The 24,765-nt window shown below is 45.3% G+C and overlaps 1 protein-coding gene across 1 annotated transcript; it reads right to left on the bottom strand.

The window, feature by feature from the left end:
* Positions 1–1,443: 1,443 nt before the first annotated feature.
* LOC147640841 (uncharacterized) lies at positions 1,444–23,269 on the bottom strand. Its single transcript, XM_086809085.1, has 3 exons — positions 22,998–23,269; positions 1,826–1,921; positions 1,444–1,696 (listed from the first exon to the last, which is right to left on the bottom strand). Exons 1-3 carry the CDS (start codon positions 23,217–23,219, stop codon positions 1,640–1,642), a joined length of 375 nt encoding a protein of 124 aa, XP_086665211.1. The 5' UTR covers positions 23,220–23,269; the 3' UTR covers positions 1,444–1,639.
* Positions 23,270–24,765: the final 1,496 nt, after the last annotated feature.

Genomic DNA, 24,765 nt, shown 5'->3' with positions numbered 1-24,765 from the left:
CGGAGAGAGTTGCCTTGTAAGGAGCCGCGACCCTTCCATTTTAAATTTGAAAGGACAAGCTTCCAATCAGCAAGTAAGCCAGAAATGAGAGGACAGCCCTTAATTTTGCCAGTAATGTAACCAAGAATAAAATCCCAATGAGTAGGTTGCCAATGGCCAAAAGCCGAAGTCGTCAGATGAAGTAACAAATGACGGATCATCGCTGTCCAAGGCTGAGTGCCTTCCAAAAATTGAAGCATCAGTTTACCTCTCTGGGCAAGAATATGCACCTATAAATTAAGGATATTTAAGCCTCCATGCATTTTAGGGGTGCACAAACGATTTGCCGAAAGCAAACGTACACTCTTTTTCCCCTGCTTCGACCTCCAGAATATCTCAAAGATGGTGGACATAAATAATTTCAACTCCCCCTTAGAAAACCTGATGAGAGGAAGGTAGAACTGAATATAGACAACCAAGATGGATTGGAGAATCCGTAAACGAACATGCAATGGCCATGTTGCAAGTTTCCAGTATTCCAACTTTTTCTTGAGCTTTGCCAAGACCCAATCTGTTTGTTGACGGCGAGTGACTGACCATCCCAAAGGATATCCCAAATGCCGAATCAAATGAGTGGAGTGAACTATTTCTCCTGGCCATAGCAAATTATGCCACTGTTTTGAATGCAGAGGCAATAATTTAGATTTCTAAAAATTGATTTCTAGGCCAGCCGCAAGGGCAAACAAAGAAAGAGCCTGCATCAAAGTAGAGAGATCCTGATGTGTGTTGCGAGGAAGAAAAAAAGAATCGTCAGCATATGCCTAAGCAACCAACTGACGTCTATTCTGAATGTCCAATCCATGAAGACTGCCAGTATCAACCAAATGATCTATATAAAGAAGCATGGGATGCGTCGCTATAGCATACAAAAGAGCACTTAAAGGGCATCCCTGCCTAACTGAACGATGCAAAGTCCATGATTCTGAGAGATCTCCTGACAATATACAAGCCGCTTGGCTATCAGCATAAAGCCAGTAAATGATATTCTGCATTTTTTCTCCAAATCCCAGAGCACTCATGGTTTCTTGAATGAAACCCCATTTAATAGTATCAAAAGCCTTAGCAATATCCACTTGCAATAATAAGACATCCTGCTGCGCGCGCACACACACACACACATACATACATATATATATACGCGAGCATGCACGCACACATACATACATATATATATACGCGCGCACGCACGCACACATACATACATATATATACACACACGTATACACACACACACACACACACACACACACACACACACACATATATATATATATACATATACATATATATATACATATATATATATATACATACATATATACATACATATATACATACATATATATATACATACATATATATATACATACATACATGAAGTCTAGAAGCAATTAAAGCTAACAATATCACAAGCTGATGCTCAAAAATTAGATGGAAGATCATCTCTACAACATTTCAGTATGGTAAATCAATTGCCTCTACAACTCGAATGGGAAAAAAACATTTCAACATATGGAAGAGTCATCGCTTCACGGTGTTCCACTGCTCCCAATCACGGTGGAGGTGCGCTCTTACCCACCAAATGGCACAACACAGGGCTTTATCGTTTGGTAGGCGTGAGTGTACCAGAGTATTTCATTACATAGTCTTGGAAAACCTGTAAAAGGTGTCATTTATTATTTAGTGTTTGAAGGCGGAATTCAAGTTCACATGGTGTCTTAGAACTGGTCATATGATATAAATTGGGTGCAATTTGAAGAGATTTTGGACATAACAAAGCCAATACCTTAGCACAAGTATCCACTATTCTTCCTTTGGCATCTGCAACACTTTCATATTTCCCTAATTCTTCGGCAAGGTCCTCTCGGAACTTGGAAGCCTCCTGTTCAAAAGGACCGAAAGACGTCAAGAGGGTGCAGATTGCCATGAAAAAACAAAAGAACACAAAATGAAATCATAATTCCTGTTGTACAGTTTCCCAAACCCCAACAACTGCCCTATATTTGCCAAGAGCAGCTTCATGTTAAGTGACTTACCCGCCTGGCTGCTTCCCAAGATGTTACCAACCTGCACACCATCGAGAGGCTGAGCCAGCCAATTGGACAGCCCGGTGGTCACTGGGGGCAGCCTGGGATCTACGTCAGCCGCCCACATATGAAATGAACAGGTCAAGCAGCAGTTGGAAAAGCAGGACAAATTATCGAAGATCTAGGAGATCTTCAAAGCACCCACGCACGGCAATTGGAAAAGCAGGACAAATTATCAAACATCTCTATCCTGGGAGATCTTCAAAACACAAAGCACCTGTAAACCGGCCTTTAGAAACCAAAGGGCGGTGGAACAAACACTCGCACATAAAACACTTCAACACCATTGAGAACCTAGAAAAGGAAAACAAACAGGGGGAGCTAGAGTGCTCCTACAAATAGTACACAGACACCGATTGGCCCCAAATCGCAGTGGCGCCCCTTGCGGTATTTCTTTAATTGATTATAAGAGCTTTGATTACAATATAAGGCTAGGAACTCAGCCGTCGCAGTAGAACCCTAGAAGCCTGCAAAGAACCTACATCTGGCTTCTTGTCCACTCGGCATCCACAAACAAGTCCAGCCATTGTTCACATCGAAAGACTCTCTCACATTGAGTCTGCATACAGAAGCTTTCTCCCATGATCAGGACTGCCACAACCATCCATAGCCTCTCACACTATGAACAGCATCACACCCTGACACATCCAGTGCTCCTGCATCACAACACAAACTCCCAAACTGTCTCTCAAAAGAGTATCACAGCACAGCATACCATACAGTCGACACACCTGTACAAACCCTCTCTACCTTTCAAGGGTACTATCCATCTCTGTCATGGATTCCCTGTCCCCTGCCCAATCGGTAGCAAGGCTGTACCAAACATGTGTCCATTCCTGTACATTCTGCCTGCATGTGACCTATCTCCTGGAGAAACCCAAAAACATGTTTCCTCGAGAAACCTACGACCTGTTTCCACATGAAACCCTTAGGCCTGTTTCCCTTTGAAACTTCTGTCCTGTTTCCATACATCTAGTTACGTGTTCCCTCATGAAACATTTGGCAACATAGAGATGCCCATAACTGTAGGTCCCACTGTTCCTTTCTAGCAGGAAGAAAACAATCTGCTCCATGAGCATGCAGCCATGCGAGCTTGCATCTCTCCCATGCCAAGAAACATAACCAAAAGATCTGTACTTGTAGCCAGAAACCCAAGCACATAGCTGAATTTGCAGCCAAACAAAAACAGCCCATAAACTGTCCCAAAACAGTCCCGAACCCAAAGCAAAGAGAAGCTGAAAGTTCCTTCAGATGAACGCCATCGATGAGATGTCTATGTTCATGAAAAACCAGCCCCTCCTTTCTGTATCAGCTGTCGTATAGCAGCCGCCTATATCAGCTGTACCTGTCCGTACAAATATGCCTGCAACCGTACAATCGTACATCTGAACCTGCAGTTGTACAGCTGCCACGTGAACTGTACCTGCAGCTGTACCTGACTGCGCCGCCTGTACCTGCAGACGGCAGCCTGACCTGCCACGTCGACTGTACCTGCACAGCAGCCGTACACTGTACCTGCAGAGCAGTCGTACAGTTCTGCACAGGCTCTTCTATGCGGTCCACCTCTCCCAAAAAGCACACGCTTCCTCAAGAGATAGGCGCCTCTTTTTCCCAAAAAGCATATATGGGCCACGTTTTTCTTTAATGAAGGGCTTTATAATAATTTTTAAAGGTTTTTAAACCTTTGTCCCCACCAAAACCCTTTGTCCCCATGGGTTATGAGAGACTTTAATCACTTGGCCCCCTTCACACTTGGGGTTGTCCACATATGGGCTCCCTTTTTGACTCCAACCTGATGCCATTCACACTGTCCACCATGTCCCCGTGCACACCTGCATCTTGTCTTGCCATTTTTCAAGAGGGGGGTATGTCATGACCCTGTGTTTTTCTCTCGATTGCACTCAATGGCACAGTAAAGCATCTTATGAGCAAAGACATCCCATATGGCAAAAACAATGGCCTTCCAATGCATCTGGGTGATAAAATAATCATCCTGCACAATAAGCCACACTGTCACATCAAAGTGACAAACACCTCTTGCTTGTTCCTTCAGAACCGACAGCAAAAGTCTAAAACCAAATGGAAACACGTTAACTGTGTTAGCCAAAAACAAAACCATGCATCATTCTACATATGGCACACATATGCATGACACATATATGCATTCGCAAACAATATGCTCCTCAAAATGCTCTACCTACTCCAAAGTAACAGTCTAAGGGCTGCTCGCAAGCCTTGCGCCCATGGGCATCCCGCAGGACCCACGACTGATGGTACAACATGAGCATATGCAAGCACTCAATGCATCCAAACACTACATCCAGTAAGTACTTTCCCACATATGTCTCATGGCCATCCCGCAGGAGTTACACCCAATGGTGCATCCATGAACATAATAAAGCACTTGATGTATCATACCAACATACATGCAGCACATGACACAATGCAGAGTATTTCCCAATGTATTCTCAATGGTACCAGGATCCAATGGCACCAGAATACAAAAATACCTCTACCTCAAAAAGTGAATGCATACATGCACAAATAGAGTTCGATCCATATTTCCATGAACCAAACCAACTCTAGGACTGCTCGCAAGTCTTATGCCCTCCATAGAGTTATCCATAGTTGCAGTTAGAGTTCAAGGTGCGCGCGACTGCCAACTTTACCATCTCATGTGACTAGTGCACAATATCATAGAAGTCCCATAAGCAGATGTACTGTCAGCCTCAGTACCTTTGGGTGAATACAAAGATGTCACCAAGCGACTCCTAGATAACAAATGAGCCTGTTTGTAACAACAAGGGAGCGGAGGTGCTACCCCCCTCTTGAGCATCAGGCAATGCTCCAGACCTATGCTCTGCTGAGCCTGAATGAGTCGTAACAAGAGTCGACTCCAACTCAAAGGCATCAAGATAAAGCTGCAAATCCTGAGGTGAATCTACTAAGTCACCCTCCTCCATCCACTTCGCATCCATCAGTGAACCTCCTCCATCCACTTCGTATCCATCAGTGAACAGCTCTTGAACTTCACAGGATAGCGACGGGAAACCTTACCCTGTACCTTTCTTTCCTTATGTGCCAGTATATACTCAGGAATAAGAACCTCGTCAAGTTCCTCCACTTCCATCTGAGCCTCATCTGATACATCCTCAGGCACCCAAAACCTGCTTGCACTCCACCCAAGTGATAAGCACAAGTCCTCGATGAAATATAGTAGATCACCACTGCTAAACATAGAAGGAAACTGTCTTCCGAACCCATGAAGCCTCCATGAAGATACCACCGGTGACAAACTGTCGAAAGCCATAGCCTTCAACGCATCTCCTGCACCATAACACTTCAACTGCTTCTTGTTCCTGGCCGACTACTTCTTGTCCTTGGTGTCTTTTCTCCTGAGCTTCATCTTCAGCTCTTGCTCTTCACCTCATATAGGCAAAGACACAATCCTGCACTGTGTCCTGCACTTCCTTTTCACTTTCCTCATGTTGAAGCTTTTGATGTGACTCTCATGAGACAACCACGAGCTCGCCCCCTTAGGAAAGTTGGCGATTGTCCCGACCAAAGCAACCACGGACTCGCCTCCTTGAGAAAGTCGACGATGTGTCCCGGCAACGGAACGTTGTAAACCGGCCTTCCCAAACCAAAGGGCGGTGGAACAAACACTCGCACATAAAACACTTCAACACCATTGAGAACCTAGAAAAGGAAAACAAACAGGGGGAGCTAGAGTGCTCCTACAAATAGTACACAGACACCGATTGGCCCCAAATCGCAGTGGCGCCCCTTGCGGTATTTCTTTAATTGATTATAAGAGCTTTGATTACAATATAAGGCTGGGAACTCAGCCGTCGCAGTAGAACCCTAGAAGCCTGCAAAGAACCTGCATCTGGCTTCTTGTCCACTCGGCATCCACAAACAAGTCCAGCCATTGTTCACATCGAAAGACTCTCTCACATTGAGTCTGCATACAGAAGCTTTCTCCCATGATCAGGACTGCCACAACCATCCATAGCCTCTCACACTATGAACAGCATCACACCCTGACACATCCAGTGCTCCTGCATCACAACACAAACTCCCAAACTGTCTCTCAAAAGAGTATCACAGCACAGCATACCATACAGTCGACACACCTGTACAAACCCTCTCTACCTTTCAAGGGTACTATCCATCTCTGTCATGGATTCCCTGTCCCCTGCCCAATCGGTAGCAAGGCTGTACCAAACATGTGTCCATTCCTGTACATTCTGCCTGCATGTGACCTATCTCCTGGAGAAACCCAAAAACATGTTTCCTCGAGAAACCTACGACCTGTTTCCACATGAAACCCTTAGGCCTGTTTCCCTTTGAAACTTCTGTCCTGTTTCCATACATCTAGTTACCTATTCCCTCATGAAATATTTGGCAACATAGAGATGCCCATAACTGTAGGTCCCACTGTTCCTTTCTAGCAGGAAGAAAACAATCTGCTCCATGAGCACGCAGCCATGCGAGCTTGCATCTCTCCCATGCCAAGAAACATAACCAAAAGATCTGTACTTGTAGCCAGAAACCCAAGCACATAGCTGAATTTGCAGCCAAACAAAAACAGCCCATAAACTGTCCCAAAACAGTCCCGAACCCAAAGCAAAGAGAAGCTGAAAGTTCCTTCAGATGAACGCCATCGATGAGATGTCTATGTTCATGAAGAACCAGCCCCTCCTTTCTGTATCAGCTGTCGTACAGCAGCCGCCTATATCACCTGTACCTGTCCGTACAAATATGCCTGCAACCGTACAATCGTACATCTGAACCTGCAGTCGTACAGCTGCCACGTGGACTGTACCTGCAGCTGTACCTGACTGCGCCGCCTGTACCTGCAGACAGCAACCTGACCTGCCACGTGGACTGTACCTGCAGACAGCAGCCTGACCTGCCACGTGGACTGTACCTGCACAGCAGCCGTACACTGTACCTGCAGAGCAGTCGTTCAGTTCTGCACAGCAGCCAACATGCAGTCCACCTCTCCCAAAAAGCACACGCTTCCTCAAGAGATAGGCGCCTCTTTTGCCTGCCTGCCCCTCTTTTTCCCAAAAAGCACACGTGGCCCCAAAATAGCATATGGGCCACGTTTTTCTTTAATGAAGGGCTTTATAATAATTTTTAAAGGTTTTTAAACCTTTGTCCCCACCAAAACCGTTTGTCCCCATGGGTTATGAGAGACTTTAATCACTTGGCCCCCTTCACACTTGGGGTTGTCCACATATGGGCTCCCTTTTTGACTCCAACCTGATGCCATTCACACTGTCCACCATGTCCCCGTGCACACCTGCATCTTGTCCAGAGAAAAACACAGGGTCATGACATACCCCCCTCTTGAAAAATGGCAAGCGTCCTCGATTGCACTCAATGGCACAGTAAAGCATCTTATGAGCAAAGACATCCCATATGGCAAAAACAATGGCCTTCCAATGCATCTGGGTGATAAAATAATCATCCTGCACAATAAGCCACACTGTCACATCAAAGTGACAAACACCTCTTGCTTGTTCCTTCAGAACCTACAGCAAAAGTCTAAAACCAAATGGAAACACGTTAACTGTGTTAGCCAAAAACAAAACCATGCATCATTCTACATATGGCACACATATGCATGACACATATATGCATTCGCAAACAATATGCTCCTCAAAATGCTCTACCTACTCCAAAGTAACAGTCTAAGGGCTGCTCGCAAGCCTTACGCCCATGGGCATGCCGCAGGACCCACGACTGATGGTACAACATGAGCATATGCAAGCACTCAATGCATCCAAACACTACATCCAGTAAGTACTTTCCCACATATGTCTCATGGCCATCCCGCAGGAGTTACACCCAATGGTGCATCCATGAACATAATAAAGCACTTGATGTATCATGCCAACATACATGCAGCACATGACACAATGCAGAGTATTTCCCAATGTATTCTCAATGGTACCAGGATCCAATGGCACCAGAATACAAAAATACCTCTACCTCAAAAAGTGAATGCATACATGCACAAATAGAGTTCGATCCATATTTCCATGAACCAAACCAACTCTAGGACTGCTCGCAAGTCTTATGCCCTCCATAGAGTTATCCATAGTTGCAGTTAGAGTTCAAGGTGCGCGCGACTGCCAACTTTACCATCTCATGTGACTAGTGCACAATATCATAGAAGTCCCATAAGCAGATGTACTGTCAGCCTCAGTACCTTTGGGTGAATACAAAGATGTCACCAAGCGACTCCTAGATAACAAATGAGCCTGTCTGTAACAACAAGGGAGCGGAGGTGCTACCCCCCTCTTGAGCATCAGGCAATGCTCCAGACCTATGCTCTGCTGAGCCTGAATGAGTCGTAACAAGAGTCGACTCCAACTCAAAGGCATCAAGATAAAGCTGCAAATCCTGAGGTGAATCTACTAAGTCACCCTCCTCCATCCACTTCGCATCCATCAGTGAACCTCCTCCATCCACTTCGTATCCATCAGTGAACAGCTCTTGAACTTCACAGGATAGCGACGGGAAACCTTACCCTGTACCTTTCTTTCCTTATGTGCCAGTATATACTCAGGAATAAGAACCTCGTCAAGTTCCTCCACTTCCATCTGAGCCTCATCTGATACATCCTCAGGCACCCAAAACCTGCTTGCACTCCACCCAAGTGATAAGCACAAGTCCTCGATGAAATATAGTAGATCACCACTGCTAAACATAGAAGGAAACTGTCTTCCGAACCCATGAAGCCTCCATGAAGATACCACCCCGGTGACAAACTGTCGAAAGCCATAGCCTTCAACGCATCTCCTGCACCATAACACTTCAACTGCTTCTTGTTCCTAGCCGACTACTTCTTGTCCTTGGTGTCTTTTCTCCTGAGCTTCATCTTCAGCTCTTGCTCTTCACCTCATATAGGCAAAGACACAATCCTGCACTGTGTCCTGCACTTCCTTTTCACTTTCCTCATGTTGAAGCTTTTGATGTGACTCTCATGAGACAACCACGAGCTCGCCCCCTTAGGAAAGTTGGCGATTGTCCCGACCAAAGCAACCACGGACTCGCCTCCTTGAGAAAGTCGACGATGTGTCCCGGCAACGGAACGTTGTAAACCGGCCTTCCCAAACCAAAGGGCGGTGGAACAAACACTCGCACATAAAACACTTCAACACCATTGAGAACCTAGAAAAGGAAAACAAACAGGGGGAGCTAGAGTGCTCCTACAAATAGTACACAGACACCGATTGGCCCCAAATCGCAGTGGCGCCCCTTGCGGTATTTCTTTAATTGATTATAAGAGCTTTGATTACAATATAAGGCTGGGAACTCAGCCGTCGCAGTAGAACCCTAGAAGCCTGCAAAGAACCTGCATCTGGCTTCTTGTCCACTCGGCATCCACAAACAAGTCCAGCCATTGTTCACATCGAAAGACTCTCTCACATTGAGTCTGCATACAGAAGCTTTCTCCCATGATCAGGACTGCCACAACCATCCATAGCCTCTCACACTATGAACAGCATCACACCCTGACACATCCAGTGCTCCTGCATCACAACACAAACTCCCAAACTGTCTCTCAAAAGAGTATCACAGCACAGCATACCATACAGTCGACACACCTGTACAAACCCTCTCTACCTTTCAAGGGTACTATCCATCTCTGTCATGGATTCCCTGTCCCCTGCCCAATCGGTAGCAAGGCTGTACCAAACATGTGTCCATTCCTGTACATTCTGCCTGCATGTGACCTATCTCCTGGAGAAACCCAAAAACATGTTTCCTCGAGAAACCTACGACCTGTTTCCACATGAAACCCTTAGGCCTGTTTCCCTTTGAAACTTCTGTCCTGTTTCCATACATCTAGTTACCTATTCCCTCATGAAATATTTGGCAACATAGAGATGCCCATAACTGTAGGTCCCACTGTTCCTTTCTAGCAGGAAGAAAACAATCTGCTCCATGAGCACGCAACCCATGCGAGCTTGCATCTCTCCCATGCCAAGAAACATAACCAAAAGATCTGTACTTGTAGCCAGAAACCCAAGCACATAGCTGAATTTGCAGCCAAACAAAAACAGCCCATAAACTGTCCCAAAACAGTCCCGAACCCAAAGCAAAGAGAAGCTGAAAGTTCCTTCAGATGAACGCCATCGATGAGATGTCTATGTTCATGAAAAACCAGCCCCTCCTTTCTGTATCAGCTGTCGTACAGCAGCCGCCTATATCACCTGTACCTGTCCGTACAAATATGCCTGCAGCCGTACAATCGTACATCTGAACCTGCAGTCGTACAGCTGCCACGTGGACTACCTGCAGCTGTACCTGACTGCGCCGCCTGTACCTGCAGACAGCAGCCTGACCTGCCACGTGGACTGTACCTGCACAGCAGCCGTACACTGTACCTGCAGAGCAATCGTACAGTTCTGCACAGGCTCTTCTATGCGCAGCCAACATGCAGTCCACCTCTCCCAAAAAGCACACGCCTCCTCAAGAGATAGGCGCCTCTTTTGCCTGCCAGCCCCTCTTTTTCCCAAAAAGCACACGTGGCCCCAAAATAGCATATGGGCCACGTTTTTCTTTAATGAAGGGCTTTATAATAATTTTTAAAGGTTTTTAAACCTTTGTCCCCACCAAAACCCTTTGTCCCCATGGGTTATGAGAGACTTTAATCACTTGGCCCCCTTCACACTTGGGGTTGTCCACATACGGGCTCCCTTTTTGACTCCAACTTGATGCCATTCACACTGTCCACCATGTCCCCGTGCACACCTGCATCTTGTCCAGAGAAAAACACAGGGTCATGACAGCACCCATGCACGGCAATTGGAAGATGGTCTAGGTACGAACCCATTCGTACCGTCGTACGGTACGAGCCCCCCCCCCCCTCCCAGGCCCCCCAACCTTGAGAAAAAATTTCCAAATGTTAAAAGAAATATAGAAATCCTGCTTAACGAAGATCCCAAATGCCCACAATAGTTCGCAACTTTCGTGTCCACTCAATATTCTATATGGGGTTGCCGAGAAACCTAAAAAATCTGGCAAGGTAGATTGGTAGTGTACACTTGGTTGGTAGGATGAGAGAATCTTGCTACATCACTTGGAGATCCCTAGTATAGGTAGGCTAGACAGTCAGATCCTCAAGTTATATATGAGGGAGAAGATTTGGACATGGCCATTTTGATCTAGAGAGGAGTCCCTAAACCTATCACCCTAGATGCACTGCTCGTATTTGTGCAAGGACGGTCCCTTAGTCATAAACGCTACACTGGGAGACCTTTGGTATTGCATTACCCATGCAGGTTCTTTTTTGGAGACAATTGGGAGATCCAACTAGGAGAGACACATCTCCATGTTCTGGTTCCTCAAGCACTGTAGACTCCCCCACCCCCCCCCCACCTTCCCTCACATTCAAGCTTGAAGCTCCATAGTTTGTAAGTGTTTTAAAAAAAAACCGTATTTTATCGTACGGTATCCGAAAATTTCACATCGTACCAAAAATTCTCGTACGGTATCGTATTTTCGTACAGTGACAACTATGCACGCAAACATGTACTAGATGAGCTTCACTGGCAGCCCGGCAGTCATCATTCTACGCCTACGCATAGTTGGCAAAAGAGACGCCGTTCAGCCACTCACGACCTCCTTCATGGAATCTGTCTCCACCTAATTCTCCAGACAGTTCCTGCTCCCCTTCACCCGCTCGACGTCGTAGCCACTTCCTCCATGCCTTGTGACGAACAAGCTCAATTAATGAAGCTTCTGAAGCCTCCCAAGTTCAACAGGAAGATGGATGGAGAAGACGTAGCCACTTGGACCTGCAAGATCGCTACCATGTTGGCAGCAGCAAGTTCAAATAATTTTTTGGCTCCATTTGGTGCGTACCGCCACTCTCTTGTGGTGGGAGGACCGCCTTAGGCCCACTCCGTGACTTGTTGGGATGACTCCCGCAAGGCAATCTTAATGCAGTTCATTCTCTTAGATTACCAGTGTGAATTGGGGAAAAAGTGGGAGCGTTTTATGTAGAAACATGGCGAATTGATAACCGACTATCTCGCCCGTTTCTAGAAGCTTTTGCCCATGCTCCCAAAAGGACCATCCCACAGTCAAGCAAGTTGAGCGATTTGTGGATGGTTTAAAACCATCTTGCACACGAATTTTCATGCACATCGGCCTCATGATCTTTCGCATGCGGTTTGTCTTGCTACAACCCTCAAGACACGGGAGAGTTGCAAGTCTGGGACTCAATAACAAGGGCAGCATCAAGGCAAAGACAAGGGTAGACAGTCCAAGGCCAAGGATGATAAGGACAACTCCACCGAGCATATTGGAAGGCACTCTCTGTGAGGGAAAAAGGACGAAAGGACCAGATATGAGAGATCAGAGCAAATCAACACAGCATGAAAAGGATAAATGAGTGTATGCACAATGATGAACGTAATCTTGTACAAGAGGCCCTCTGATGTGAGGTGACTCTGAGTAGTAGACCGACGAAGAAGCAAAGATGAGGTCGGAGCTGAAGCACGCTTGGTGACGAAGGCTCGCCTTGAGGACAGCAGTGGCACTCCGTGAGGTGGTCGATGTCTAAGGCTCGCGTCGGTGGATGCGGTTGCACTCTGAGGCAGTAGATGTCTATAGTGGGCAGCGGAAATGTAGTGCTATACCTGAGGGGTGAAGACATGCAAATCTGCAAATGAGTGGACTGCAGGAGAAACGCAGATCTGAGGAGCAGAGAGGGCTGCTATCCCAGGCAGATGGTGTGCTGCCGTCATGAGGTAGGTGGTGAACAGCAGAGAGGACTGCTGTCCCGATGTCGTCAGGTGATGATGAGCAGAAAGGGCTGCTGTCCCAAGTCGATGTCGAATGAGCAGAGAATGGGCTGTTGTCCCGAGGTGTGCTGCAGGTATAGGTACAGGAGCTGCAGGCTGCAGGTACAACACAGAAGGTTTGCTAGGCTGTTTCTGCTGCAGGGGGTAGAGCTGACAACAGATAGGAATGGGCAGAAGACGCGGGTTCGTGCTGCTGTGTGCAGAGGAAGGAGCCGACGGCAGCTGCAGATAAACGATGTTGATCCAGGCTGCTGCAGAGGTAGGCCGGCAGCAGCAGTTGGTGAATGTTGTTTTTATGTTGTGTTATTGCTGATTTTATGAAGCCATGCTTACGTATGGGGCTGGGCTGCTGGTTGGCCCAGAGAGGGCTGTCGGCCAGCAGCAAGACAAAAATACCAAGATAAAAACCCCTTTTTGGGCTGGGTAAAATACCATTTTCAGCATATTGTCACACTGTCCGAAGAACACGAGGAAGCAAAATGGTAAAGGCAAGGAGAAGTCCAATTCGTCTGCCGTGCCAGTATCTACAACACCGGCACCATCTACTCCTCCTCCCGCTTCCACCAGTACCAAAGCTACTCTTCACCTGACCCGGTCTGGGAGGATCTCAGTTGTCCTCAGCTGGCATGATACAGTGATGTGCGAGGGAGACCGTGTGGTTGAGCAGTTGAAGTTGCCTATGACGGTGGACACCATTGGTGTAGCCCTAGCCACCGCCATGAGAGGCAAGTAGTTTCGGGATGCGGAGACCTTGGAGGATGCCTTGCTGGCTTTTGGGGAGTTTTCTAAATGTCGCACGTTCAAGGTGGCACCTTTGGATTAGGTGGATATTATTCTAGGCCACCCATGGTTGTATGATCATGCAGGCGTTGTCTATGACAAGGAGCACATGTGGACTTTCCATGATACTTCCGGCCGCTCCAGTCCTTACCATCTCGCATAGGCCGTGTTGCAATTATATCCACCCTTCAAATGAAACGGGTGGTACGCAAGGGTGGTCATACATGTATGGTATACGTCCACGCTCATCAGCCAGACGACTTGGAGAATTTGGCGACAAGTAGACAGCGCATTTTGGACAAGCATGGACACTTGCTCAATGCCGATTTGCTTGAGGAGTTACCTCCGTCATGACCCAAGGACCACCACATTGATCTTATTCCTAGTGGAGAGCCCCCATCTCGTGATGTTAGCCAAAGGCTTGATCCGTCCGAGCTCCTCACCATTTGGAGCTCCAGTCCTCTTGGTCAAGAAGGACAGGAGTATGTGTCTGAGTGGACTACCGCGGACGCTCAACAAGCTCATTGTAAAAAACAAGTTTCCACTGCCCCACATTGATGACTTGTTGGATCAGCTCGTAGAGGCAAAGTGGTTTAGCAAGCTAGATCTAAAATTCGGTACCATCAGGTTTGCATACATCCGGATGATATTCAAAAGACGGCTTTTCAAACTATGCTCGATTGAGTATTTTGTTGGACTCCAATTGAGTAGGCTTGTTTTTAGAAGCTCAAAGTTATTATGTCACATGTTCCCATTCTCCGGTTATCCGATTTCCATAAGCCCTTCACGGTTTTCAACAACGCTAGTGGAGCAGGCCTTGGAAAGCAATGTTGCAGCAGCATGGCACCCGATTGGTGTTGAGTGGTGGTATTCCATATATGACCAGGAGCTGCTTGCAGTGGTGCACCATAGTTGTCAGGTACGATACCATACGGTTCGTACGATACGATCCCATATGGGAAAATACAGTACGATCAAGGTCACTGCAAAACGTTTCACTATCGAAACAAAATGATGCTGAAATGATTTATTTTGGAGCAAAACGTTTCAACACCAGGTAGGTGGAGAATGAAACCTTGGACCGAAACGATTATATACATAAAATGTGAAGGTACTGGGCAATAGTTATAATATAATATTAACATATTTGTCATCAGTAAACAAAGAAGACATACAAAAGAGAAGAGAAAAGAACAAATAGGATGAAAGAAGGAAAGAGAAAGAATTATAAAAGCTAAAAAGCACACAAAATCACAACCTTTTTTTCCACATGAAACGATATGGTTTCAATGTGCACATGAAACGTTTCAGGAATGAAACATGAAACGAATTTCAAAGCCACCGAAACGAGTTTCATGGTGACCATGAGTACGATATAATATTTTTTTTTTCTTATTGTATGATAAAATAAGGCGTTTTAAAAAAATACTTATAAGCTTAGGTATTTCCAATTCGAGATATGGAGTATTTTAAAAAGGAGGGAAGCATCATAGTACAGAGGAAGCTCAAACGGCCATAGACAAGCCCCCAAAAAAAAAAAAGACCATTACCTCCCAAAAATTTTAAAAATTCGAAGAAAAAAAAATCCCAAAAAAATTTGTACGAGTCCGTACCGTACGATATTCCATACTATATGGTGTCGTATGCCGTACGGAAACAAATATGGGTGCACGCCATTCGAAAGTGGCGCCACTATTTGATTGGTTTCAAGTTCCACATCCAAGCGGATCACCGATCTCTCAAATATTTGTTGACACAGTCAAAACAAGACTTCTCTCACGGTGGTGGCATTTTCTCTCTTAGTTTACCAATATTTGTTTGCTTCGAGGTGCAACTTGTATTACTTACCACCAATTTGAGTGTGACGAATCTAGTTGGAAGATATAATTATTTGCCTTGTAAGGAGAATGTGGTACAACCACCACTGATCCCGAGAAGTGTATTCTCAAGCAATGCTATGCACGCATTTGCTCCAAGGTTTGAAATTCAAGTCCTCAGTATAGATCGCCTTCATGGGCATGAAATAATCATTATGGCAACTTTCCAGGGTGTGCACTACTAGGTGTCTCAAGGACGGTGATTTTCCGTTCTATGGTTTGGGGATGAAGTTACAGTTCAATACCGCCTTTCATCCCCAGAAAGACAGCTAGACCATGAGCATGAACACGATTGTCATCATGATGCTATGGTGCTATTGTTAGGAGCATCAAACTCTTTGGGAGGAGTTCTTGTCACGTGTGGAAGCTCTGGGAGTCTTCTTTCAGCCCTAAACACCTTTCCTTGAACAACTTGATGCAAAATGCATACAGAAGACGGAGAGAAGAGAGAGAAATAGCTAAGTTTCAATATATTCATATAGTACAAAAAGGAAGCACAATCTTGCTAGTCATAGGCTGCCTTGAAAGAGTAGTAAAACACCTATCTAAGCCCTAGTCTACTAACTCAATCCATAAAGGACTGAATGAATCTAACTCTAAGCCTTGGGTTGCTTATATAGCACCAAAAACACCAATCGGCTAGCCCATCAACTAGTCGGCCAATTCCATTGTTGTCGGCTAGCTACTGACCTGCAATAACAGCCTTAAATGCTGATGTCCCCACACGTGTGGTCCTGAACTACAACTAATAGAACTCCTGATGACGCCTTAGGTTCCGGAGTGCTGACCTAAACCCTGATCAATGTGTTCTGCTGCCTCCGGCCTTGGATAGTCAGCCACGTACATGTGTGCATATGACATCCCCTCTTGCTAAACTTGATGAAGGGATTCCAACCTTGACCTTGGATGACTGTCATCATCCCTTTGTCTCCTCATGAGTTCCCTCACTTGTCATCATTCTATTCCTGGCAACACTTCAACTGGAAACCCTACCCGATCTCCAAATCCACTCCAAATTGATAGAATGTGCAACGAAAGAAGGGAAAGTGGAAACACAGGAGAGAAAGTGAGAGAGAAAGATGGAGAGGAAACACAAGTGAGAACCTGCTCTCAATATCATCACCAAAAGGAATACATGTCCCGAGCAAGAGGGGAGAACCTCGTAAGTGAGGGTCTGCAACTAGACAAGCTAGGCAAGCAATGAAATATGAGGGAGGCATGTCGGCTATATATACCTCTACATGAAGGCAGCCGATTGGTTAAATATCTCCATGACTCGGAAAAATACCCACGACCATAAATGGGAAATAAATATGGGTAAAATACATGTGAGGGGTGACCAGTCCCTCAGACTAACATGGTCAGCCCTAGAGGCTAAAATAGGACACCAAATAGGAAGCCAGCAAGTAGGGGATGATATCTATCACCCCCTCTCAGTACGGATGCTGAGCAAACTCCAAGAATCCAGAGACGCCGTCCTCGATCAAAGATGAAAGACTGTAGAAATAGGTACCAAGAAAGCTCCACAAGCAATCTCCTCAGCAACTCAGCTACAAAAGCAACAGAACAAGCTACCAGGTACACCGCTCCTTTGGAAGAAAACAACCATATAGGCTGCGACGTGGTGCTCCAACTAATGGTTCCAAACTCAAGTGTAAGAACACTCCCCGAAGTCCAATGTCGTGCATCCAGCTTGGAGAAGGTATGAAAAACCTCATAACCAACCAAGATAAGATCCTATGTATAATCAATCCTGGGAGAAGCAAACTGCTCCTCACTGGATCCCTCAAAAGAAATAGAGTCAATCTGCTCCAACTCTGTACCAAGAGTAGCCAAATGCTATATAAAAGCATCCTCTGAAAAGGTCGGCATCACAAGATGTAAAGACTCTGTAGAAAAGATAGGGTCCATCTGCTCAAACTCCATAACATGAGTTGCCCAATGCTGTACATAAGTACACGCCACTGAGGTGGGCATCGCAAGATGAAAGGACTCCACATCCCCCTCTGAAAAAAAGATATCGTCGGACTGATATAAGTCCAACCTGATTCTGGTCCAAATCCAAAAAACTCTGGAAGTACCACTGTGCTAGAGGCACGGTTAGCAACCACAGATCCAAAGCATCCCACCGGGTCCAAAAAACCATCCTCCAAAACAACAAGCCAACAGAACTGGTAGGGGGAGGGGCATCCTCAAAAGCATCACAAAGAGATGAAGAGATAGACTCCTCACAGTGAGGAAACGAAGCAGGAGTATAAAGTGCAGTGGCAAGAAAGTCCTCAAAAGCTTCACAAATAGCAGAAGACTGTTCTAGAAGTAGAACTAGATCCCAAGAATCGACAACAAATAAAGGATCCATGTGAAAGGATCACACCGCAAAAGTGCAAAACACCCTCCTTGTTCTGCAAATACTGCAAAGAACACAAGCTCGGACAAAATAAACTCTGCTCAGGATCTCTGAAAAGATCACTGCTCTCCTCCAAATAACTGTAAACTCTTGTCAAAGAAGAAAGTCTCCACAGATACAACACAGCTCCCGAAACTGATCCTCAAGTGAAGTAGCTGGAGAAAAGCCCCCTCTGAGTGTAGAAACTCTTGTGGGAAGCAAAACGCAGCCAAAACACAACTATCCAGCAAAAAATAGCACTCCACCGCCAACAGAAGGCAAGGAACATGTAGAAACCGGGAAACCGTGTAGGCGAGGAACAAACACAGGTAGAGATGCTCCAAAATCAGCAAAACGCTGACTGAAATCTGAAATTCAGAATCCTCCTCAAGTACCAACCTGCCTCCAAAGCCACAATCCAAACAAGAAACCCGCTCTGCAAGTGACCTGTGTCCACTGGAGAAGAAAACGCAGCCAAACAAGGGCTACAAACATGAAAATTCAGGTCAACCAGTGTCCACACCTCCTATGAGGAAAAACGCTGAAGAGAAGGTACCTTCGGGTCCAACAAATGAAGCCCAAGTGAAGGTAGAGCTACCAGCAAGATCGGTTCAGAAAAACGCAGCAACCATGGCTGCAAATCTGAAAACGCGGAGGTATAAGGGACTGAAAATGGAAACGTTGAAGCCTCAGATCAAGAACTGCTGCAGATACCCCAAGTGGCATCCGACTCACAAAACTGCCATTCCCCTTGGGTCTTGTGAAACACCACCAACCAACCTCTTGGGAACTTCTTCCATGTTTTGTGTTGCTGTAACTCGCGGCGGGTGCTCGGGGGACTAGGGTCTTTGACACACTTTTTGACACCATCAATGCATATTAAAACACTTAAACATGGCCACAGCCTTAACTCATATCCATCATCACTTTGCATAAAACATAAAGCTGGACAAAACATCCACAAATGCTGAAAATGGAGCTTGCACGTGTGACACCGCATAGAGGCCGGAATGGGCCGACCCCCCCCTCCCCCCCTTGAAGTATTTTATTACCCAAGGAGAATAATATCATGTACAAGCTTTGAGGGCCTTACTCTCCCCACGGGAGATGCCGGATTATCCATATACAAATGCCATAACACAGCCCAACACAAGGCAACTGAGCCAGAACATAGGCTACAGAAATGCCGAGACAACAACATGATCCATATACATCTGTGTGGGTACTGATTCTTCCCCAAAAACCACGGGTCTTCATGCAATAGAGCTGCATGAGGTAGAGGTTGAGATCTCCCCTTCCCTCTTGCTCCTACCTAGCTTGCTTGGATCCTCTCTTTGGGTGACACAAAGAGAGTGTAGAGTGAGTCCCTAGCGGCCTCACATCAGGGAGTTAACCCTAATAGGGTTGGCCAAGTGCAAATCACTGGATTCGACCCTTGCATGCACTCTCTTCTTCTTCTCTCTTGTGCTTGTGAGGTAGCATGTTAATCCATTAACAAACCAAAATAAGCAAACCATCTTCAGCTTCTCGATCCAACGAACCCACTTTAAATCGATGGTGAGATTCCCAATTGGTGTGCTCACATGATAAAGTACATTGGCCCATGATTCCAAAAGTGATCTTTACCCTACCCTCTTTGGATACGAGAGGGATTACAGAGGGACAACTTCTCAAGAATTTTCATCTCATCGTATCACAGAATTAGAAATTTGAGGAGCGACAAGCTGTCTCGAAGATGGCTTGGAAGACTAGGAATCCGGAGTAAGTGTCTTCCTCCTCCTATAATCATTCATTCACCAAATCAAGTTGTACTAGTAAGGCATTTTATCAAGAAACATGTAATTGAGTTAAAACATGCACTTCAAAACAACTCTAAATAACAATTCCTAGGAACTAAAACTCTGCTCTGATACCAATTTATAAGGTCCTTAAGATAGTCTACTAAGTCCTTGAAAGCATTTCCTAGTCATTATTAACACCTCAACAATGTAGAGATACAAGGATAAAATGGGAATAAGATGTGAATGGGATGCGATAGGATGTGAATGGATGTGATAAGATGTAAATGAGATGTGATAAGATGTGAATGGGATGTGATAGGATGTGAATAGATGTGATAAGATGTAAATGGGATGTGATAAGATGTGATAGAATGTGATAAGATGTAAATGGGATGCGATAGGATGTGAATGGATGTGATAAGATGTGAATGGGATGTGATAGGATGTGATGTGATGAAAATGAATGTGGAAGAGATGTGAAATAAATGGATGTGGAAGGAGGGGGATTGATGGATGGAGTCCAACTCCACGGTTGGAGTGACTCAAATTGGGGAGGAGATCCAGACACGAGGAGATCTACTTCAGGTGACATTTTACCCTCGGCTCAGGAGCAGTTTTATGGAGCAGTAAGAAGTAGCCATCTATTGCCTTGTCGTCGACAGAGGTAGAGTATTGGGCTACTTGTGATGCTGCTTGCGAGGTGGTGAGGTTGCAAAGGTTACTTGGCAGGATTGGGTTTCCACTCGTGAAATCCTTGGTCATCCAGAGGCACTTTGTTCGTGAAAAGATCGTTGTTGATGACATCTTGCTAGAGTTCTGTTCGACGAAGGACAGTGCGGTGGACCTCTTCACGAAGTCGCTATCTCAGGCGCTGCTCCGGCGGCACTCCAGCTCCCTGGGGATGGTTCCTCAACCAGGAGCTGAGAGCGGGTGTTAGAAGTCATCTCCTATCTATACATATACACCAGGGCCTCTGTTGTGGGTGTCCCCGCCCTTATTAGGTGTTTTCTCATTTTTCCCACTCTCCGTTTTTTTTTTTCATTTTTTTCTATTTTTCCATGGCTTGGAAAAATAGGGAAAAATGGGTGCCCTGTGATGGCAGGACCACCCAGTTGCTGGCCGACTGCATCAGTATGCATGTGTTCACATTCTGGGAGCTAGCCGACTGGTTTGTACACGTCGTGGACCTTCTTCTATTGGCCGGCTGGTGACATGCTGGTTGTGGGCTTTTTGTGTCCTATCGGCTGTCCTTGATGCAGGCCGACTGCTCTCTTGGGGCCATATAAAATGGCCCCATAGTCCCCATACCATTATATCATGTTTTCGGGATTTTCTTGTGTATATAGAGCAGAGTTACACGCCTCTCTCTCTCTCTCTCTCTCTCTCTCTCTCTCTCTCTCTCTCCATTGCTGTATTTTTTTTGCACTTGCTCTTGTGTTCTCAGATTTTGTCTTTATCTCCGCTGCATATTCTAACAACAGGGGCTGCGTTTTCACACATTGCTGCGTTTTCTGGTCCAGCCAGCCCTTCTTGCTGCCGGCCAATTTATTGGCTGCGTTTTCTCCTTCTTCAGAGGCAAGCCGGCCTAGTTTTCTGGCTGCGTTTTCTTCTACAGAGGCAAGCATTAGAGTTTTGGCTGCAAATTCTGCTCTGGCATCAGATTTGGTGAGTTCTCTTGCATGTGGAGTTGCCAGACAAGTGGCTGTACATTTCCTTCTTCCTCCACGAGTCCTTGCCCTTTTGGTAGGAGGTTCCCAATGGTTTCTTGGACTGTTCTACTACTGTCCAGCCTCTTTCTCTCTCAGGTTTGAGAGGGGGCTGATTGTTCCTAGTCTGCTTTACTTGTGGAAAAAGAGGCCATCTGTCCAAAGATTGTTTGTCCAAGAAGAAGGACAAGACCAAGGGCAAGTCTTCATCTCAGAGAAAAGACAAAGACACGACACAAGATAATGATACAGATTCTAGTACCACTTCTAGGGCTCCCAGGGCGCTTCTAGTTCAGGAGACCCCAGATGGTGTGCTTCTCTAATACACATGCAGTTTTCCCCCATGTGCTTCCAACCAGAAGAGGCTTGTAGGCGGGAGAGGGGGCTGATTACAACTCCACCTACTGGTGCATGGGAACCATGATTCGGAGTTCCAAGCATTAGACATATGGCAGGACATGGTTATCTTTGGTACAGCAGAGATTATGAACTGGATCTATTCCAAGTTCATTGTTCGAGGCCTTTGGGATGTGATGTGTTCCGTACACTGTTGGGGATTATGGGCGTGATATGTCCAGCAGCTCATCATCTATTTTTAGAGTTCACTGCACACTTGTGTAGGAATTCGTGGGCAAGCAAAGTTCCTTACTGTTCGTGGTGGGAAGGTTCTTGCTGTTCGTGGTGGCATCTTGTTTCGAGGAAACACGTTGGTGGATGCTCTCTCCGAGGTGATTCCAGTACTCGCGATGCTGGAGAGTCCATGGTTGCATCTTCATCGAATTATCTTCTTCCGACTCTTGCACACTATGAGCTGCAGAGGGGGTGTTAGAATTTGTGCATCTCAGTGGTTTGGGGATCTACCATTTATTTGGTATTCTATCTATTTTCTCCTATTTTGTCCAGGGCTAGTCGGCCAGCCCTAGAGGCAGTCGGCCAGGTCCCTACTGCACTATACAAGGAGTTCCCAATTATTCACTCATTCATCCATTTCCCTTGCACATAGTTCAACACTCAGTTGCTGGCCATTGCCATTGTAAAGCTTTATTGCTGTTATAAAAGGTGATCTTGTCGAACTCTCTCAATCTCCTTTGCACTCTCTCATATGTTTACTGTTTATGCTTCCGCATGTGCTATCTCCTTCAGTTCTGTTCTTGGCCCACTTATCCCGGTCCAACAGGGAGCACGTGTGAATGTCGTTACAGCGTCTCTCCGTCTCAGGCCTTCTTTAACAAGCAGAGTGTTAAAACCCTAAATCGGTGCACAAGGGAGAAAACTCTACTTCAGAAGAAGAGGGCGAAGCCCTGGCTCATCACATATAAGCTGAAAACCTTAATTTAGAAGAGACCCACGGGGAGCGTAAAAACCCAGAAAAAGGAATGGAGGGCACAATAATCTGGGAAAGAAAGGAGTAGGTAGGTCGGGGTTGGGATTAGGGGCAGAAAGGGAAAACCCTACTGAAGAATGTAAACCCTAATTTGAAATCAGAAGAAAGAGCAATATCACCAATACCTTTGCAGCAAACTCCGAGGATGCCACTACTGAAAGAACTGGCGAAGCAAGTGCCTTGTAGGCTTTGGAGATGTTCTTCTGCTGCGGCAAGCTTTTGCCCGTAAATCCATTTGGCCTGTTTCCAGGTTGTACATGGCTCCGCAGAGGAAAACCTTCCTGGCGATGACGCGTTTGGCAAACCCATGGGGGAGGCGCCACCGTGAAGGCTGTGGACGCAGCCATTTTTCCCCTGTTGGCTCAGCACTCGACGTAGAGTGGAGATAATACTTTTGCATTTATCTTGCATTATCTAGTGAAGTTGATATATTTTGATTATTTATTTTAGTTATGCTACTCTTTATTTTATTTATTCTTTATTTTCCTTGAAAGTGGGGTATATCATTTTTGGTTAGTCAAAGAGAGGTGGTTAAATGAATCACTTTCTCTTCTTGAGTGGCCAAAGTGGCCACACCCGCCTCTTGGCCCACTCTTAAACCCACTTTCAACGGGTCGATTGTTGCTGACCAGTGTAAAGCGCTTTACACATGTGTTGCGTCTACAACATGCACATAGAACACATGCACACGCACATAGAAAACATACACATATAGAACACACACATATGCATGCACACTCATTTATACACACATACATAGACACATGCATGCACACATTCATGCATGATGGGTGAGTGCATGCACAAATGCCATTTTTTGAGGTCCTACACATGCCCTTGGATGCATTTAGTGAATGCCATCTTATGTTAATCTTCAGGGGCAAGGATGATTGCTTGTATCCTGAGAAGCTATCTCAGAAGCCATAAGGCTTTTTCTTGCTTCTCTTTCCGGCACATGTTCAATATGTGGAAGTGGATAGTTGTCTCTTCACATACATGCATACTCTAAGCTTTCTATTCTTTTTTGGCATAATGACAATCGATGACACCCAACCAATGTGCTCGATTTCATAGACGAAACCCACAGCAACAAGTTTATCTATATCTTCTTTAACAAAATATTTTAGATTTATCTGAAAGGAGATTTCACCCATTGGTGCCAATTAGGAAGGGCATTGTTCTATTGGGCATGATCCCTCACAATGATTTGGATAGGATGTTAAACTACTTCAAGCGGCCCTTCCAAGCAAAATAATCCTGAGAAGGGCATGATCCCTCAATGATTTGGATAGTATGTTAAACTACTTCAAACGACACTTCCAAGCAAAACAATCCTTAAACTCCTTTAGAAGGTCAATCAAATCCTTTTCTTCCTTTGGTGTCAGTGATAAAAACTAGTTTGTAATCCTCTCCAAGTTTCATAATGTCAACTTCTTTAACCTTCACTGGGGGCTTACATGTTCTGATCCTTGCATATTCACACTATAAAAGTACAAGTTTCATGCTTTTTTTGTGTCAGTGATAAAAACTAGTTTGTAATCCTCTCCAAGTTTCATAATGTCAACTTCTTTAACCTTCACTGGGGGCTTACATGTTCTGATCCTTGTATATTCACACTATAAAAGTGCAAGTTTCATGCTTTTTTGTGCAAACCATAAAATCATTTTGAAAAAGGTGTTAAATTGAGTCTCAACGAAAGTAAAATTGGATACTTCTCATGCTTAGGAGACTCGATCTAGAAACTTTGGATAGGAGAAACACTCATCTACACATCCAAATCTAAGAATTATCATTAACTAGTTTTTTAAATCAAGTAGTATTCATGAAAATCTCCTTGAATCATGCCATGATTATCCCTTGCTAAAAAAACAGAAAGTCCTTATCTAAACAATG

Source organism: Cibotium barometz, chromosome 2 (assembly GCF_041138505.1).
Source record: "Cibotium barometz isolate CiBa-2024 chromosome 2, ASM4113850v1, whole genome shotgun sequence".
Classification (NCBI taxonomy): Eukaryota; Viridiplantae; Streptophyta; class Polypodiopsida; order Cyatheales; family Cibotiaceae; genus Cibotium; species Cibotium barometz.
Note: the sequence above shows the minus strand (reverse complement) of the source record. Positions and strands in the feature narration are given on the sequence as shown.

Bases quoted from the DNA above. Each gene is read 5' to 3' on its own strand.
- LOC147640841 (XM_086809085.1), bottom strand. From the start codon at position 23,219: ATGGCTGCGTCCACAGCCTTCACGGTGGCGCCTCCCCCATGGGTTTGC. The intron at 1,922-22,997 runs GTATTGGTGATA...CCTTTTGAACAG, and splicing joins CCTCGGAGTTTGCTGCAAAG to GAGGCTTCCAAGTTCCGAGA. The intron at 1,697-1,825 runs GTATTGGCTTTG...CACCTTTTACAG, and splicing joins TAGTGGATACTTGTGCTAAG to GTTTTCCAAGACTATGTAAT.